This window comes from Macrobrachium nipponense, chromosome 6 (assembly GCF_015104395.2).
Source record: "Macrobrachium nipponense isolate FS-2020 chromosome 6, ASM1510439v2, whole genome shotgun sequence".
NCBI classification, from domain to species: domain Eukaryota; kingdom Metazoa; phylum Arthropoda; class Malacostraca; order Decapoda; family Palaemonidae; genus Macrobrachium; species Macrobrachium nipponense.
The window spans coordinates 46,986,375-47,004,173 of record NC_061108.1 but is presented as its reverse complement, the minus strand read 5'-3'; the positions used below and the strand labels follow the sequence as shown (position 1 = coordinate 47,004,173).

The window sequence follows — 17,799 nt, the reverse complement described above, 5'->3', positions numbered from 1 at the left end:
TTTGGTAAAATTTCTCCTCTCTCTCTCTCTCTCTCTCTCTCTCTCTCTCTCTCTCTCTCTCTCACTCTATCTGATTTTTTTATCTGATTTTTTTAATCAATTTTCTTGCTCTCCTTCCGTTTGACTTCACTGTGGTTTTCTTGTTTCTCTCTATCTCATCTATTTTCCGCTTTTTGGTCTCCTCCTTGTGTCCAGTCTTCTTTCTGTGTCCATTCTTCTTCCTGTATCCAGTCTTCTTCCTGTGTCCAGTCTTCTTCCTGTATCCAGTCTTCTTCCTGTATCCAGTCTTCTTCCTGTGTCCAGTCTTCTTCCTGTGTCCAGTCTTCTTTCTGTATCTAGTCTTCTTCCTGTGTCCAGTCTTCTTTCTGTGTCCAGTCTTCTTCCTGTATCTAGTCTTCTTCCTGTGTCCAGTCTTCTTCCTGTATCCAGTCTTCTTCCTGTGTCCAGTCTTCTTTCTGTATCTAGTCTTCTTCCTGTGTCCAGTCTTCTTCCTGTGTCCAGTCTTCTTTCTGTATCTAGTCTTCTTCCTGTGTCCAGTCTTCTTGCTGTGTCCAGTCTTCTTTCTGTGTCCAGTCTTCTTCCTGTATCTAGTCTTCTTCCTGTGTCCAGTCTTCTTTCTGTGCCCAGTCTTCTTCCTGTATCTAGTCTTCTTCCTGTGTCCAGTCTTCTTCCTGTGTCCAGTCTTCTTTCTGTATCTAGTCTTCTTCCTGTGTCCAGTCTTCTTTCTGTGTCCAGTCTTCTTCCTGTATCTAGTCTTCTTCCTGTGTCCAGTCTTCTTTCTGTGTCCAGTCTTCTTTCTGCATCTAGTCTTCTTCCTGTGTCCAGTCTTCTTCCTGTGTCCAGTCTTCTTTCTGCATCTAGTCTTCTTCCTGTGTCCAGTCTATTTTCTGTGTCCAGTCTTCTTTCTGCATCTAGTCTTCTTCCTGTGTCCAGTCTTCTTCCTGTGTCCAGTCTTCTTTCTGCATCTAGTCTTCTTCCTGTGTCCAGTCTTCTTTCTGTGTCCAGTCTTCTTCCTGTGTCCAGTCTTCTTCTGTGTCCAGTCTTCTTCCTGTGTCCAGTCTTCTTTCTGTATCTAGTCTTCTTCCTGTGTCCAGTCTTCTTTCTGTGTCCAGTCTTCTTTCTGTATCTAGTCTTCTTCCTGTGTCCAGTCTTCTTTCTGTATCTAGTCTTCTTCCTGTGTCCAGTCTTGTTTCTTGGTCAGTCTTCTTTCTGTGTCCAGTCTTCTTCCTGTATTAGTCTTCTTTCCTGTGTCAGTCTTCTTCCGTGTCTGGTCTTCTTTCTGTATCTGTCTTCTTCCTGTGTCCAGTCTCTTTCTGGCCAGTCTTCTTCTGGTCCAGTCTTATTTCTGTGTCCAGTCTTCTTCATGTGTCAGTCTTCTTTCTGGTCCAATTTTCTTCCTGTATCTAGTCTTTCTTCCTGTGTCCAGTCTTCTTTCTGTGCCCAGTCTTTCTAGTATCTAGTCTTCTTCCTGTGTCCAGTCTTTCTTCTGTGTTCCAGTCTCTTTCTGTATCGAGTCTTCTTACTGTGTCCAGTCTTCTTTCTGTGTTCCAGTCTTCTTCCTGTATCTAGTCTTCTCCTGTGTCCATCGTCGTTCTGTGTCCAGTCTCTTTCTGCATTGTCTTCTTCCTGTGTACAGTCTTCTTCCGTGTCAGTTCTTCTTTCTGCATCTAGTCTTCTTCCTGTGTCCAGTCTATTTCTGTGTCCAGTCTTCTTTATGCATCCTAGTCTTCTTTCCTGTGTCCAGCTTCTTCATTGGCACAGTCTTCTTTTGCATTCTAGTCTTCTTTCGTGGTACAGTCTTCTTCCTGTCATCCTAGTCTTCTTTTCCTGTGTTCCAGGTCTTCTTCTGTGTCCCAGTCTTCTTTCCTGTATCTAGTCTTCTTCCTTGTGTCCAGGTCTTCGTTTCCTGTGTCCAGTCTTCTTTCCTGTAATCTAGTTCACTTCCTGTGTCCCAGTTTCATTTCTTTCGTGCTCCAGTCGATTCCTTTCTATGCCTAGTCTTTTCGTCCTATCTCAGTTCTTCCTTTTGTGTCCAGTCTTCTTTCCTGCATACTAGTCTTATTGCCTGTGTCCAGTCTTCTTTCCTGATCGTCAGTCATTCTTCCTGTCACCAGTCTTCTTTCTGTGATCCAGTCGTACTTTCCTGTGTCCAGTCTTTTACTCTGCATCCTAGTCATTATTTTACGTGTCCAGTCTTCTTTTCCTGTGTCCAGTCTTATTTGCCTGATATTAGTCTTCGTTCCTGTGTTCCAGTCTTCTTTTTTTTTTTTTTTTTTTTTTCATGTGTCCAGTCTTCTTCCTGTATCCTAGTCTTCTTCCTGTGTCCGAGTTCGCCTTTCTGTATCCTAGTCTTCTTCTGCTGTCCCAGTCTTCTTTCGTGTGGCCACACCAAAACTCTTATTTCCTTCCTTATCTAGTCTCTTCTCCTGTCCCCAGTCTTCTTTCTGTGTCCCAGTCTTATTCTGTATCTAGTCTTCTTCCTGTGTCCAGTCTTCTTTCTGTGTCCAGTCTTCCTTCCTGTATTTCTAGTCTTCTTCTCGTGTCAGTCTTCTTTCCTTGTCCAGTTTCTTTTTCTGTGTCCAGTCTTCTTCTGTGTCCAGTCCTTTCTTCTTTCCGTCCAGTCTTCTTCCTGTCCAGTCTTCTTTCTGGTGTCCCAGTCTTCTTCTGTAATCTAGTTTCTTTTCCTGTGTCCAGTCTTCTTTCTGTGTATAGTCTTCTTCCTGTATCTAGTCTTCTTTCCGGTGTCCAGTCTTCTTTCTGTGTCCAGTTCTTCTTCCGGGTCCAGTCTTCTTCTGTGTCCAGTCTCTTCCTGTATCTAGTATTCTTCCTGTGCAGTTTCTTCTGTTGCCCAGTCTTATTTCCTGTATCTAGTCTTCTTCCTGTGTTCCAGTCTTCTTTCCTGTGATCCAGTCTTCTTTCTGTATCTAGTGCTTTCTTCCTGGGTCCAGTCTTCTTTCTGTGCCAGTCTTCTTCTGCATCTAGTCTTCTTCCTGTGTCCAGTCTATTCTGTGTTCCAGTCTTCTTTCTGCATCTAGTCTTCTTCCTGTGTCCAGTCCTTCTTCCTGTGTCCAGTCTTCTTTCTGCATCTAGTCTTCTTTCTGTGTCCAGTCTCTTTTCCTGTGTCCAGGTTCCTTTTCTTTCTGCAATTAGTCTTCTGTGTCCAGTCTTCTTCCTGTGTCCAGTCTTACGTTCGTTTATCTAGTCTTTCTTCCTGTGTCCAGTCTTCTTCCTGTGTCCAGTCTTCTTCGTTGTCCAGTATCTTTCCGGTGTCCAGTTCTTTCTGTGATACTAGTCTTCTTTCCTGTGTCAGTCTTCTTTTTCTGTGTCCAGTGCTTCTTCTGAATTCTAGTCTTCTTTCTTGGTCCAGTCTTTCGTTCTGTGTCCAGTCTTCTTTCCACTGTGTCCAGTCTTCTTTCTGCATCTAGTCTTCTTTCCTGTGTCAGTCCCTTCTTCCTGTGTCCAGTCTTCTTTATGAATATAGGTTCCTTCTTCCTGTGTCAGTCTTCTTTCCTGTGTTCCAGTTCCTTCTTCTTGTCCAGGTCTTATTTCCTTGTGTCCAGTTCCTTCTTTCTTTCTGTCCAGTCCTTCTTTCCTGTTGTCCAGTTTCTTCTTCATGGTATCCTAGTTCTTTCCTTCCTGTGTCCAGTCTTCTTTTCCTGTTTTGTCCAGTCTTCTTCCTGGGTATTTCTTAGGTCCTTCCTTCCTGTTGTTCCAGTCCTTCTTTTTCCTGTGTCCATTCTTTCCCTGTTGCCCAGTTGCTTCTTCCTGTATCTAGTCCTTCTTCCTGTGTTCCAGTCCGTTCTTTCGTTGCCAGGTCTTCTTCCTGATCTAGTCTTCTTCCTGTGTCCAGTTTCTTTTCTGTGTCCAGTCCTTCTTTCTGTGTCCAGTTCTTCTCTGTGTCCAGTCTTCTTTCTCTGGTCAGTCCTTTCTTTCTTCTGTCCAGTCTTCTTCCTGTATCCAATCTTCTTCTTGTCCAGTCCGGTGCTGATGGTTGGTTTGAGAAGCTGACGGAAGCTTCGATTCTTCTCTTGTGGATTTCGAAGTCTTCTTCCTTCCTTGGAGACAGACGGAGGCAATTGGGATTCTTTAGCAATTTGAGCAGTGAACATCTCTGTGGCTGTATTCGACGGAGCCACAGCTCTGCAAGAGTGGCTTCAGATTCTTTCGAAGTCTTTCTTCTTCCTTGGAGGCAGACGGAGACTGTGTGTTCGTTCGTCCTTCGTCCTCCTCCCCGTGTGTCTTGAAGGGCGAGTTCATTTGGGATTCTTGAGGATTTGGGAAGCCTTTCTCCTTTGTTCTCGTAAGTAGTCCTAGTCTCACTCTTCCTCTGTGTAGTTCCAGTATCCAATCCTCTTCCAGTATCCAGTCCTCCTTTTGGTCCTCGGCTCCTTGTGACGTCCTTTGCAGACCTTCATGCAATCTTCATCCACTTTCTCTTAGCCCTTGACGGCAGACCCTGTTGTCGAGAGGCTGAGTCAAAGACGCTTGATGCTGATGGTTGTTTTGAGAAGCTGACGGAAGCTTCGATTCTTCTCTTGTGGATTTCGAAGTCTTCCTTCCTTCCTTGAAGACAGACGGAGACAGTGTGTTCGTTCGTTCGTTCGTCCTTCGTCTTCCTTCCTTCGTGTCTTGAAGGGCGATTTCCTTTTGGGATTCCTGAGGATTGCAGAAGCCTTTCTCCTCTGTTCTCGTAAGTAGAATAGTCCTTTTCTCACTCTTCCTCTGTAGCAATTTGAGCGGAGAAGATCTCTGGGGCAGGATTCGACGGAGCTGTGGCTCCGTCAAGGATAACAACATCTCCAGAGATCTTCAAGTTCAAATGCTCAAGAATTCCAAGGTGAAGGCGCTCTTCTGGACACACACAGAGAGGAGGCCGAACGAGCGAACGAACGAACGAACGAACATACTGTCTCCGACTGGGATCCAAGGAAGGCGAGGACGTCGATAAAAAATAAGACTGAATTATATTCGTTTGAGTTTTTTATGATTGCTTTTGACTTTGAATAGCTAGGTCAGAGTTAATTTTGTTAAGCAATTATGAAAAGGATAAGAAGAAAGGCGAACATGGCTAATAAAACAAGAATAACGGGAATAGTCAAATAAAGCAGATTAATATTAATATATATATATATATATATATATATATATATATATATATATATATATATATATATATATATATATTGTCGATTTAAATATTCATTAATATTACGTATCCGAGAGAGTAGCTATAGACCTAGACTAATCATGTGGGAAAATCAGAAGTCCAGTTTAGGCCCACTAAATGTGTCATGCAAATTATTTTATTGATCAAAGGACAAAATTAGTTTAATTAAACATCGTTTTCAAAGATTGTTAACGCCTTGATGTATTATTTATCGGCTGTAGGAGACGAAATGACAACACCCCAGTGCAGTACGATACGTTGAGTAAAGACTTGAGCGGTAGCAAAGCCAACTTCAAAATCTTCGGTATGCTGTCACGAAGCTAGAGTTGAGAATAAAATTAGAAATCGTGGACCTATCGGTATATATTTTCCTTACTTTGCATAATAATTATCTTTAATACGTTGAATAAGTCTACTCAATTCTAATGTAATTTATTTCAAGTATAGCACCTTTGAAAGGAAATGTTATTCATTGTTACGTAAATAATCTGGCACCTGCATACGGCAATATTTTCTTAACGAACAATGAATTAAGAAACTACGCCAATTCTTCGTTGGCCGTCTATACATGTATGTATGTATAAAGTCATTAGTTGGGTTGCACGAACAATGTCTGTCTCAACAAACATCTGTTGAAGACCCCGAGGTTTATAGAATATCATATTTAATGAATACTTCAGAAGCTATTATCCTGTCTGCATACAGCAGAGCTGGGGTGTTTGGTAAAGAATATTTTGGATATTTGTTCACTTTCGTAGCATATTAATGAATATAGACATTTCGAAATTTCAATCTTTTCCCCATCTGCTGACCATTTCCTGGATCGCTTAACGAACGTTTTGAGATCAGCGTGAGAAAGTCTTTGATCATAACACTGATTTCATGTCATTTTTTTTTCTCATGTCATTTTCTCCCTGTTTCTTTCTTCCCTCCAAGCAATGGCGAGACATCCTTGGCTTTTGAGGGCAGGGAGCAGCACCATTAAATCAGAACGGGCTGTATGATGTTATTGCTTCAGTTAGCACCAAACGTATGGGCTCTAACCTTACACCTTGTAAAGGCGTAAACCCATTTTACCGCAGTGTATCTTTTGGTCTGTACCAAAAAGATTTCTAAAAACTGGAAATCCATCTTTCTTTTAGTGCTAAAGTTGTTTTTGGTAACACATTAAATTTTAGACCCTCGTATTCCAACCTGCACAATGATAAATCCAGAAAGATTTAATAATTTGCTATTATTCTCCTCCACTTCCTGAGGTTAATGGTGAAAACATGTGTGATATTTCCACTCATTTGGTCTTAATCTCATACCTGTGTCCATCTTATGTCCCTGACACCAAAATTGCTTCGTATGTCTCAGAGACATTTGCCATCAAACTGGTACATGCTGACGATCGATACTTCTGCGACAACGGACTATCATAGAATTTCTTTTGTTTTGTGATTATCGGAGGATAACATTTGTTCAGTTTATTGTGGCCTCTCATATTTAAAAGATTATGCCAGTTTATTTGCGCATAAATTTCACTCTTATTTTATTTATTTATTTTTTAAATATTAGGCTAAATGAGGTGGCTCCCGAAACACGAGAAGACAATGATTGCTCCCATTTTCTTACACTAAATGTTGAATCATTATTTGCATCTTCATATGTATTCCGAGAATGCTCATCGAAACCCCTACATGTCGCACCATTCACGACGACCCTGCACACAATCCCACTTTGGGTGGCCTTTGCTCTCTGGAACCTCTTTCTTGCTGCCAGCCAGCGCTCTCTAGGTTTTACTCCTCTTCCTGAAACTGGGAAATGACATACTCTATCCATAATTCTCAGTTCCTCCAATATCACCTAACTATCTTAAAACACTCTGTCCATCCTTTCATTTTTACTAATTTCCCCACATCTGCACATTTTTAGCTCTCCATCTCTTCATATGCCACATATTCTCTGCACAAAATTCAGCTCTATAGCGCCGACCTTTTCATTTATTTTACATTCAACATCTACACTTAACCTCCATGAAGGAGAGTTGGCGGGATAGTTCCTTCAAACATTCCAAACTTAGCTTACATAGGCTCTCTAGGTTTCCTTCCTATCTTTTGCAGACATCTTACTACCATTCCTGCGTCATCTGTTCTGTGACACTAGATCTCATATCCTACCACTATGCATTATATTTGCTCCCAAATTATACGAAGCAACTGCTGCCATTTCTCACAATCCAAATTAGCATTCATAACTCCATCTTCCTGCTTGCTATTCAACATCAGAACCAGACTCCGATTTACTCTCAAGTTTCTCTTGCAACCACTTTTGAATTCTGTCCCAGTTTTCTACCTTTTCGCTTCTCTATCTCACTCGGCATTTTATCATCTGCAAACGCCAGCTACTCATAACTCCATTCGCACCCAATTTCCTTATCCTATCCCTTCGCACCCACCCACTATCTTTTCTCTGGTGTCTTGCATCACTCCATCACAGCCACAGACATAATTTATATCCATGTCAGAATCTCACATTTACACAAATCCGTTTCTCTCTTGGCAAAAAATGTTAATGCACGCATTTAACTTCCACCATAAAACCTTTTTAACGCTCTGAATAAGTCACCTTCCATGCCAACAATCCGCAATACCTGCTCCATCGCCTGAATCATTTCAATCACAACTTTTTTCTTTTCTAGTCCATAGACACCACACGCAGCTTTGCCTCTGATTTCATACTTCTCACGTAACTGTTTCTTAGCAAACACTTGATCCAATCATTCTCTTCCCTATCTACAACTACAATGTTGTTCCCTATGATCCTTCTGCTATGCTTCTATAATTCTTATTTCCTAAATCGAATTTAACCTTATTTAACAGAACAATTATTCACCTCATCCATTACCTTGGAAACTTCTCCCAACCCGAAGCTCTTGCACTTTCTAGTTAACTACCCAATGACACTTGTACCGTCATACCTTGGCATTTTGTTTGCAGTGACATCCACTTTTGTTAACCATCAACACTCACTTCCACAGACACTTGGTCTCGAAACTTGCAGTATTAACTCCGTTTCCCTTGTTTTTCATACTCAACAGAACTTCCAACCTCACTCCATTGACATAAGACAGCGTAGTCTTCAGCCATTATTTTTCCCATTTGCTTTGTTTTTTTCTAGGATTCTAATTACTCAGTAACCTTTCTCACTGCATCTACTTCCTTGTTGGACAACTTACCTAGTCTTAACTCGCCCTAGAATTATTACATGCCTTTTTTTCTCTCTCTCAAGTTATTCTTAGCCACCTTATACATCCTCTTGAATTCCTGTACACGATCTTCCCTTCTGCCTTGCAGTTGCAAATTAGATCATCTTCTTTCTTCATCGAACTTCTCTTGAACACATCCCACATCTCACTGCTATTATTCCAACTTCCCACCCACTTAAAACTACCAAACCTTCCTGCTATCTCCTTGATTCCATCCTGGAATTTTAAATGCATCATAAACTTTAAACATCCATGTCTCCAATCTTAGGCTATTTTTCATCCACTTTCTCCTTATACCAAAATTAATTCTAACTTCATTAGTCTTAATTACCCTTATAGCTACGCTTTTACCCTTCCCTTTCCAATGTAAACTTCTACCTACCTCAGCTTTCGCTTCAACCAAATAATGAGCAGATGTGCCTCCAGCCACACCTCTTCTCACCATTACACTCATCAACCTACTCTTCCATCTACTCTGTACTAACAAATATTCTGCAGAACTCTTTTCCTTAATTTTCTCTTTCAAAAAAAAAAAAAAAAAAAAAAAATCCAGTGACCCTTATTCAAATGCATTTTCGCAAGGCTCTCCATATTCACATTTACTCAAGAAACTGTTTGTCTGCCCACAATACTATCTCGTTCTCTGTCATTCACCCTTGCATTTACATCGCCGAGCCTAACCACACTTACATTGTTACCTAAAACCAACAACTTGTTTCTTTTACACAGGATATGTTCCAATACGTTATGTGGTTGCTCTGATGAGCTTCTTTGGTATGGTATTCAATTATATGCTCAGAGTCAACATCAACCTCACCATTGTTGCTATGGTCAAGCACAAGAATTCGACCAATTCGAGCATTGAAGATGTTTGTCACTTTGGAGACGGCATTGAAGATGATCCCTCTGAAAGTGTGAGTACATTTCCTATGGTATACTTTTGAATGGAATAAGGGCTGACATTTTTATTATTAGGCAAATTACTCATGCCAAAAAGAGACCATCACACTGAAGCTTCTCGCACGCACAGCTAAACAGGACCTATGGAGATGGTTGTGTTGCCATGGGGTGTCCTGTCCTCATTCAAGAGTGGTCAAAAAGACAAATCAAATATATAGATTACGCATTTTCCAGATGTAGCCGATCAGCGTTTGTATCTGAATACTTACATTATCACCATCTCCTTTGTCAGTATAAAATGGGGCCTAGAAGTCAGTTATAGACTTTCTCAAGAGTAAACTTGTAAGATAGTAATCTCTTGCAGTGTTTTCCAGTTTATGTTGATAATATTACTAAATTATGAAAAAATAAGCCATCACATAGTATATTTCATAAACTCTATACAAGTTCATTAACCATCAAGATCTATTCAGGGCACACTTCTATACAATAATTACATATACAGTGTAAGCTGACAACTCATTTTAAAGTATTTTGACTTGTATTGGTATTGGTTAAAGTAAAACTGATGTTACAGTATGTGTAATAAAGCATAATAGTAAACTTTTAGCTTTGTTAATGTGCTCTGCATGTTATAAAAATAGATCCCTAGAACAGATATGCTGTATAGTCACTCTAGTATTTGGTGTTATGATATAACAGGAAGGAGAGTTCGAGTGGGATGAATTCACCCAGTCCATGATCACGGGCGCATTCTTCTGGGGCTACATCTGGACCCAAATCCCTGGTGGGAGGCTGGCTGAGCTCTTCGGTTTCCGGAGAGTATTTGGGGGAGCCCTCTTTTTAGCCTCCATCATCTCCTGCTGTGTCCCTTTGGCGGCCAAAGGGGGATCGACTGTACTTATCCTTGTCAGAGTTCTGCTGGGAATATCTGAGGTGAAGAAAAGATGTCCTTTAAGATTTACCTTATTGCTGGACTTTTGGTATGATGATTTTTATCTTGTATACATGAAACAGAAATAAAAAATCCAAATTTTTTTCGCAGAACTCACATTTGTCAATATAATGACTCTCATCAATACATAGCAATACATTTTAAAACACTAATTTCTAGCGACATCAGCCAATAAGTAACATGTGACTCTTTACATTCACAAAACTGGAACCTCTAAGTATCACTCATAGTAAATTCACCTTACCATAGGAATAACGACACTAAGGGGAATCACAATTGGTAATTGCATCTACCCTGGTCACTTAGTCGAAGCCTAACTGGGCATTTGGTTTAAATACAGTGATGGATAGGTGACTTGACAATTTGGCCATCAAGAGAGATGTAAGTTGACATTGACTGTTAAACATATTCCTGTTGAATTCAGGTTCTTTATGTATAACTGATATCAACCTATCTCCACCGTGATGGTTGATTGGCAAGTTTCTAACATCCGATAATAGGGAGTTTTATCATTTAGTATACATACTAAACAGGTCAAATCATCTCCTGATAGTGCCTTTTTATGGCACTGGCCTGGAGGTGGCACGAGAATTTTGTCAGTGTTATTTTTTATCAGTCGCAAACAGTTTTTATCTTTGTTGTGATTCCAGTGGGAGGCTTCTCGAGCTTGATAGTTTTCTTTTGAATAGATTTTCCATCATATTTAAGTTATGTCCACGTCAGTTTTTTTCCCAGTGAAATAAGGTCAATGTGTCATCTATTCCTTAGGAAAGTGTCGTACTAGACGAAACCGGTTTGGATCATATCCTTTGCTTCGATTTCCTTTGTGGCCTTTTGAATTTAAAGTGTTTCTGTGAATTACACACAGAAACACATCATACACACAGACACACACACAGACACACACACAGACACACACATATATATATATATATATAAATTAACACAATAACGCGTTTCTGTCTACTTTCCAGGGGCCAACTTTCCCTTCCACGCATGTCTTGTTAGCTAACTGGGCACCACCACTGGAACGCTCCATCATCTCGACTATAGTCTACGCTGGTAAGGATCATTACAAGACAGTCATTACTGACGTAACCTGGTTATAGTAACTTGCATGAACAGAGTTCTGAAAATTATTTTGAACTGAATATGAGGATGTCACCATACTGAGTGCGTATAGTAACAGTAAACAAGCTTGTTTTTGTTTGTAAGTAGCAAGCCGCTACCACCACTGAATTAGTTGGGCTAAGTGGTTTACAAGCCTTGTAATTATACCCAAGGTTTAACGCAGTGATGCATGTTTCAAAGGCGAGATCTGTACGACACTATCAAGTCTGTCAGTGGGGCGAGGTTGCTTATATTTTTCGCTGAGAAATGGTTAAAATCCGTTACATGAAAGAACAGTTAGCACCATTAAATAAAGGGCAAACAATACTATTGAAATACTGTAAAAGATCAGGCACATTAGAAACTAGTCCCAAATTCTCTAAACTGTCGATGGATGTTTCGTAGCCTTTGTGATTGTCATCCCTTACTAACCATCCACCTCAGTCCGCCTCTAAGAAAATCTGGCATCAATCGATTTCCAAATTACAATATTTCAAGTGATGTATAATTTTCAGTGCATTCAAATGAAATTTGCAGTGCACTCACGGTCTCTTGATATGAGAATCCTATATTTACTGATAAACTTGAACGAAGCCTTCTGTTAATTGCCGTAATACTAATTATCTAAAATCATTCGATATCTTTCATACAAGCGTAATCACTAATTATATACACGAGCGTTCCTGTGCAAGAACGGAGACTTTCTTCTTTTTCATCCGCCGATTTGTCCTCTTCCGATTGTTTCACATCTGATACGTTGACCTAAAAATTAGCGGTCGTTATAACTTGCAATTGTATAAGAAGCGTCTTACACCTTGTCTCAATTGGTTGGAGAGTCCATGTGTCCACACCAGCCTCTTACACCCTTCAGCGTCTTACCACACTTTTAATTGAGCAGGGTCGGCGCAAGGTACTGTCAATTGGGGCATTCTCCCGGGTCGCCATGGAGGAGGGTTCCATGGGTGTCGTGTTTGGGATCTTCCAAATAAAAAGGGAAAATGTGAAAATAATAAATACGATTAGATATAAAACCAAAATATTCGATTTCTTAAGAGCAGGAAAATTGTCAAGAATCTGAGGATTTCATTCAAACTGTGGAAAACAAATGACAAAGACAAGAAAATTTCCTCGACCGCAGTTTCATTAATGAGTTGTCACTGACTACGTCATTAATTATCGAGCGAATGCCTTTGAAAAAGCACAAGAGTGCGCAAAAGAATTAGCTATTGAGTTAGATGGAGAGCCCATTTTTAGAAGTTCAAATAAGGAAAAGGAGGCTGTCTGAATATAATGAATTGACGGGATTCCAAATGCAGATGACCCAGAAAAAATGTTAAAATCATGCGTTCAGTACAATACTCGACACTGTTAATTCTATATCAGAGAGATTTGAGCAGTTTCAAAGTTTCAGTATCACATGGGGATTTTGAAATAACCTAAAAGATCTGCTGGATGAAAATCAAGTAGTATGTCAAGGTTTGGAGGATAAGTTAAGGTGCCAAGGAAATAGTGATATTAATGGCTGTGATCTCTTGACTGAACTCGATACTGCAAACGAATGATTTGTGAAGATTTAAAGCTTCCAATAGAAGCCGTTAGGTTCATAAGCACTAAAAAGTTACAGGATGTGAAGCCGGATCTGTGGGCTTCATTGAGAGGAAAGCTTATAAAGACGCAAGACCAATCCTTTGGCAATGTAGTCAGCAGAAAATGATCTTGTAAAGATAGACACAGAAAGTGCTACGACAAGATTTGCTTATCTAAAGGCTAAATCTAAAAAAAAAAAAAAAATTTCGAGGGGGGGATAATGATAGCGGATATTTTTCAGCATTTGTTCATACTTTTTGCTAGGAGGAAATTCGTTACAGCTACAGTTCTTATCATCGTGATCTAAAGGAATACAGTATGCTTCCTAGTTTGTTCAGATTCTGTACAGATTTGAATGCTGGGGTGTAACTTAATGCCGAAGCCCTGCGGCCTCTGTAGCTTAAACTGTTCTGCAGAGGCCATAGTCCAGATATGTAGAAGATTCACTGAACTCTACGGAATTTCTCTCTCTCAACCATCGTCCACACAGTGTTTGTTTGGAACAATATGTAAGCAATGCCAGTAATGCAGATACATTCATAACTGTCTGTCTCCCCTAGTTATATTACGTGAATGAAAGGAGTTGAAACCTTGATGCCGTGTTTAACAGTTTTCTTTTGCCACATTTGCAGTTGTTCTCCTTGTGAAAATTTTAAGAAAATTATTTTGTAAGGGCGCCGAAATTCAGCTCGCCCGGGACGCCAGCAACCCTAGGGCCGGCCCTGCTCTTGAGGGTCGCCCAAAGAAAAAGACTCGTGCTAGCATAAGGCCAGATGTATTGAACACCGACTAGCAACCGCCACTCGCTGTAATGCTACTCATTTTCAGGATCGCAGGCAGGAACGATCCTTGCTTACCCGATGGCGTCGGCCATCATTGAAGCTCTCGGCTGGGAAGCCGTGTTTTACATCCAAGCAGGGTTGACTCTATGCTGGTGTGTCCTGTGGTTCTTGATCGTGGCCGACAACCCCACTCAGTCCAAGTGGATATCGACAGCGGAGAAACAGTATATCCTGAGCGCTACGGGTGCCACTAAAGAAATGAAGGTACAATAAAGTGTTCGCTTATAATTCAGCTTGTTTTGTTTGTAGTCACAGGTTCTTTTGCTTAGTGTAAAATAGTTATTCCCTAAAAGATCGTTTGAAATAAGCCAGCAGCGTTGCATATATTTTACTTGGAAAAGTCTTTTTGCAGAAGAAAAAATAAATAAGGACAAGAGAAGACCAATGAAGGGTGCTGAAGGGTTTAGTTTGTCAGCATTGTGAATAATTATGGCAAAAATAAGAAACCTACTTTCTTTAGTGCTAGATCTGTGGAATGTAAAAAAAGGAAAACCTGTAGTATTCATTTTTATTTTCATCTAAGATTAACGAGTATTGAGAGCTAGAAGGGTTTCCCTGCTTAGGCATAACTTTTTGCTGTAAGCTGATCATAAGAAATACATCCCCATTTTGGAATATGACTTAATTAAATGGATTATCAACGTGGCCATCTGTTCGATAAATAGTGTTTTCTCTAATCAATTTAATCGTCAATTTAGGACGATGTCCTAAACTGACGCGAGGAAATAATCAGTTCCAAAATTCTCGGCAGGTTCTTCCAGTACCTATCAAATCCATCTTATCCTCCCCTCCGTTTTGGGCCATCTTCGTTGCAGGTGTCGGGAACAACTGGGGCTTCTACACCTTGCTCACCGACCTCCCTCTCTACATGAAAAATATGCTCATGCAAGACATCAAGTCGGTAGGTATGCTTCTTGGCCGAGCACTCGAAAATACCGCTTTTCATGGAAGTGCCGAGTCCTTTCAGGCCCTCAAAAGAGAAAGATAGAATATTAAAGAAATCCTGGTTCCACAAACTTAAAACCACCCTTTGTCGACTATACGGAAAGGAAAGTTACTCTGAATTCAGTTCTGTATTGTAAAGATCTTGTATTTAGTTCCAAAGGAAGAGGCAATTAGTTGACTTAGAATACGATGAAACTGAATCGTCCTCACAATTAGAATCTTTCGTTGATTTCTAAACCAGTTAAATGCATCAAACCTCAGAGACTGGAATGAATGTCTGACATTCTAACACACACATATATGTGTATGCATATACCTATTATTTTCCTATGATGCGTTTCTTGGTTGCTCGCCAGAGTCCGAAATTCCAGACTAGGCCTCATAATCCAATACCTTACGTCGCTCAGGGGAAGGACCCGTTGTGACAACATAAACGGTAACTTAGACTGACCACTTCTCCATTCATTCATCGTACTTTCTTCCAACAGTTACATTAATTTCTTTACTGTATTTCTCAATTTTGTATTACCTGTAATGGCAACATATGGTACTATTTATTTATAGATAAATTCCACTGATACAGTGCCGAAGTCTCTAGATATGCAGAATATATGTGCGTGTTGATATATTCACATTTGTATCAGATTCTATCGAAACTACCATAGACTGTTAATCACGTATAAATTCTTATTCTTGTGAGTTATATATATATATACATATATATATATATTATATATATATATATTATTATATATGTACTATATAATATATATATATATAATATATATATATATATATGGGTATACGTGCATGTACAGACAATACTGAAGGATCATGAAATATTTACAGACAATACTGACTTACCTGAAGGTTTATATTATAATAGTTGCATCTAAATTCATCAACACCGTAATTTCTATAATTAGAACCCTCACGGGAATTTTTCTAGAATGCTTTGCTGTCCGGGATGCCGTACCTTGGGATGTGGATCTTTAGCTTACTGATAAGCTTTGCTGGTGACAAGTTACGAATGGCTGGTAAGCTGTCGACTGTAGCCGTCAGAAAAATTGCTACCACTATTGGTAAGTTCATTTACATTTTGGTGGCTCAATAGATAAGGAAGGGTGCCAAAAGACGACTGGCTTTGATTGGGCAATACGATCACAAACTCAGAACAGAAGGACAACCTTGGTGTTAGTTAGAATATCAGTTACCCTCTACATCGAAAGGTCTTACAGAGAGAGGTTGCTTTTCATTTAGTTGCGCTTATGGATCGCCACTGGAATCTTCTCTTTATTAATCTTCTCTGAATAATGGTAACTCACACCCTGAACCGTCTTTGCATTGCTGTAGTCATTTATTATTTGGTATTTTGCATGAATTTCTGAAGTTATGTATTGGTGAATCTGAATCGATGAATAACTCCAAACACACTTACTGCAATGTATCGAAATAGGCCTATAACATTTTCATTCCTTCAAGTGAGGCTTGATTCTTTCATACTAACAAGTCAAGGTAGATGGGACATTTGAAAGAACAAATATGACATAAGCAGACACCTGAGAGTTTTGTTTTTTTATATCTTTGCAGCGCACGCAGGACCTGCAGTGTGTCTCCTAATCTTGACAACAATCACTTGCAATCGACCCGCCACGATTGCTCTACTTTTCATTGCCGTAGGACTCCAAGGCGGAATATACACAGGATTTATGGTCAATCATGTTGACATTGCACCGAATTTCGCTGGTACCCTCTTCGGGATTACAAACGCTGCTGCGACGATCCCTGGGTGGCTGGCTCCTATGACGGTTGGTGCCTTGACCAATAACCAGGTAAAACAGATTGTCCTCTGTGCTTTTCCACACTGAAAAAAAAACGATCTTGCTTACATGCTATGAATTACTTTGCACTTCCTCGCGATTTTTAATATTATTTTGGCCTTTTCTTTACCCACAGCAAACTTTTGAACAGTGGAACAAAGTCTTTTACATATCAGCCGCTTGGTTTATCGCCGATGCCGCCTTCTTCTGCTTTTTGCTTCGGGAACTGAACAACCTTGGAACTCTGTGTCTGGTATTCCCACCGAGGATGAAACTGACGGGACAAGACCGAAGAGACAAGATTCGAAGAAGCTTGCGGAGAACACAGACAAGTCTTCAACATCCAAGCAAGAACTGGATCCCTACGATATTTACGTGACAAACCCTAAATTCAGAACCACCTTTATAAACAGAGCTTATGAACGTGACTCGTAAGCCCAAGAGAAATATATATATATATATATATATATATATATATATATATATATATATATATATATATATCAGAAGTAACTACTAAAATATCAAAACCAAACGTGAAGAAAAAAGATGTCAATTGAACGACGATTTATACAATGTAAAAACGTAATGAATACATAGAACCGCAACGTTTGCTAATAGGAAACTGTATGAATGCTCTTAAAGATTAGTGTCACTGCAAATAAGAATAATAATAAAAAATCTGGGCATCACACTGTCACTCACTGCTGCCATATGATCATGATTGAAATTCGGGGTATAACTATGTCTGAATTTTACCAGACCACTGAGCTGATTAACAGCTCTCCTATGCTGACCCGAAGGATTAGATTTTTTTTTCTTACGTGGCTAGGAACCAATTGGTTTCGTAGCAACGGGACCTTGAGCTTACTGTGAGATCCGGACGACACCACACGGAGAAATTAATTTCTAATCACCAGAAATAAATTCCTTTGATTCTGAGTTGGCAGCGGCGGGAAGCGAACTCGGACTACCAGATTGATAGTTGAGTACGGAACTCACTCGTCAAGTGAGGAACTAATACGGGGCATAAATTGTCAGTTACTCGATACAATGAAAATAAGTGGAATAGCCCGCAGACTTACCGTTTATTGTATCACGAATAATTGATTCAAGCTTTCTATTGAAAGCATAATCGACGAAATAGAAAGTTTGATGTAAAGTACGACTGTCTGTGGTACGGCTTCCATCTCTTCCATCTAAGAAATATTCAGCGAGGTATT

At 39.9% G+C, this 17,799-nt stretch overlaps 1 protein-coding gene and 1 pseudogene across 1 annotated transcript in view; one reads left to right on the top strand and one right to left on the bottom strand.

Moving 5' to 3' along the window:
• The window catches only part of LOC135216208 (uncharacterized), a 3,454-nt pseudogene extending 33 nt beyond the window's left edge, over positions 1 to 3,421 (bottom strand).
• The window catches only part of LOC135216816 (putative inorganic phosphate cotransporter), a 32,154-nt gene extending 15,074 nt beyond the window's left edge, over positions 1 to 17,080 (top strand). Inside the window, 9 exon segments of the mRNA XM_064252314.1 lie at positions 9,147 to 9,331; positions 10,020 to 10,253; positions 11,247 to 11,334; positions 13,798 to 14,015; positions 14,563 to 14,712; positions 15,706 to 15,838; positions 16,347 to 16,588; positions 16,713 to 16,782; positions 16,785 to 17,080. Of these exon segments, the coding sequence (XP_064108384.1) occupies positions 9,147 to 9,331; positions 10,020 to 10,253; positions 11,247 to 11,334; positions 13,798 to 14,015; positions 14,563 to 14,712; positions 15,706 to 15,838; positions 16,347 to 16,588; positions 16,713 to 16,782; positions 16,785 to 17,011 (1,547 nt within the window). The 3' untranslated portion in view covers positions 17,012 to 17,080.
• Positions 17,081 to 17,799: the final 719 nt, after the last annotated feature.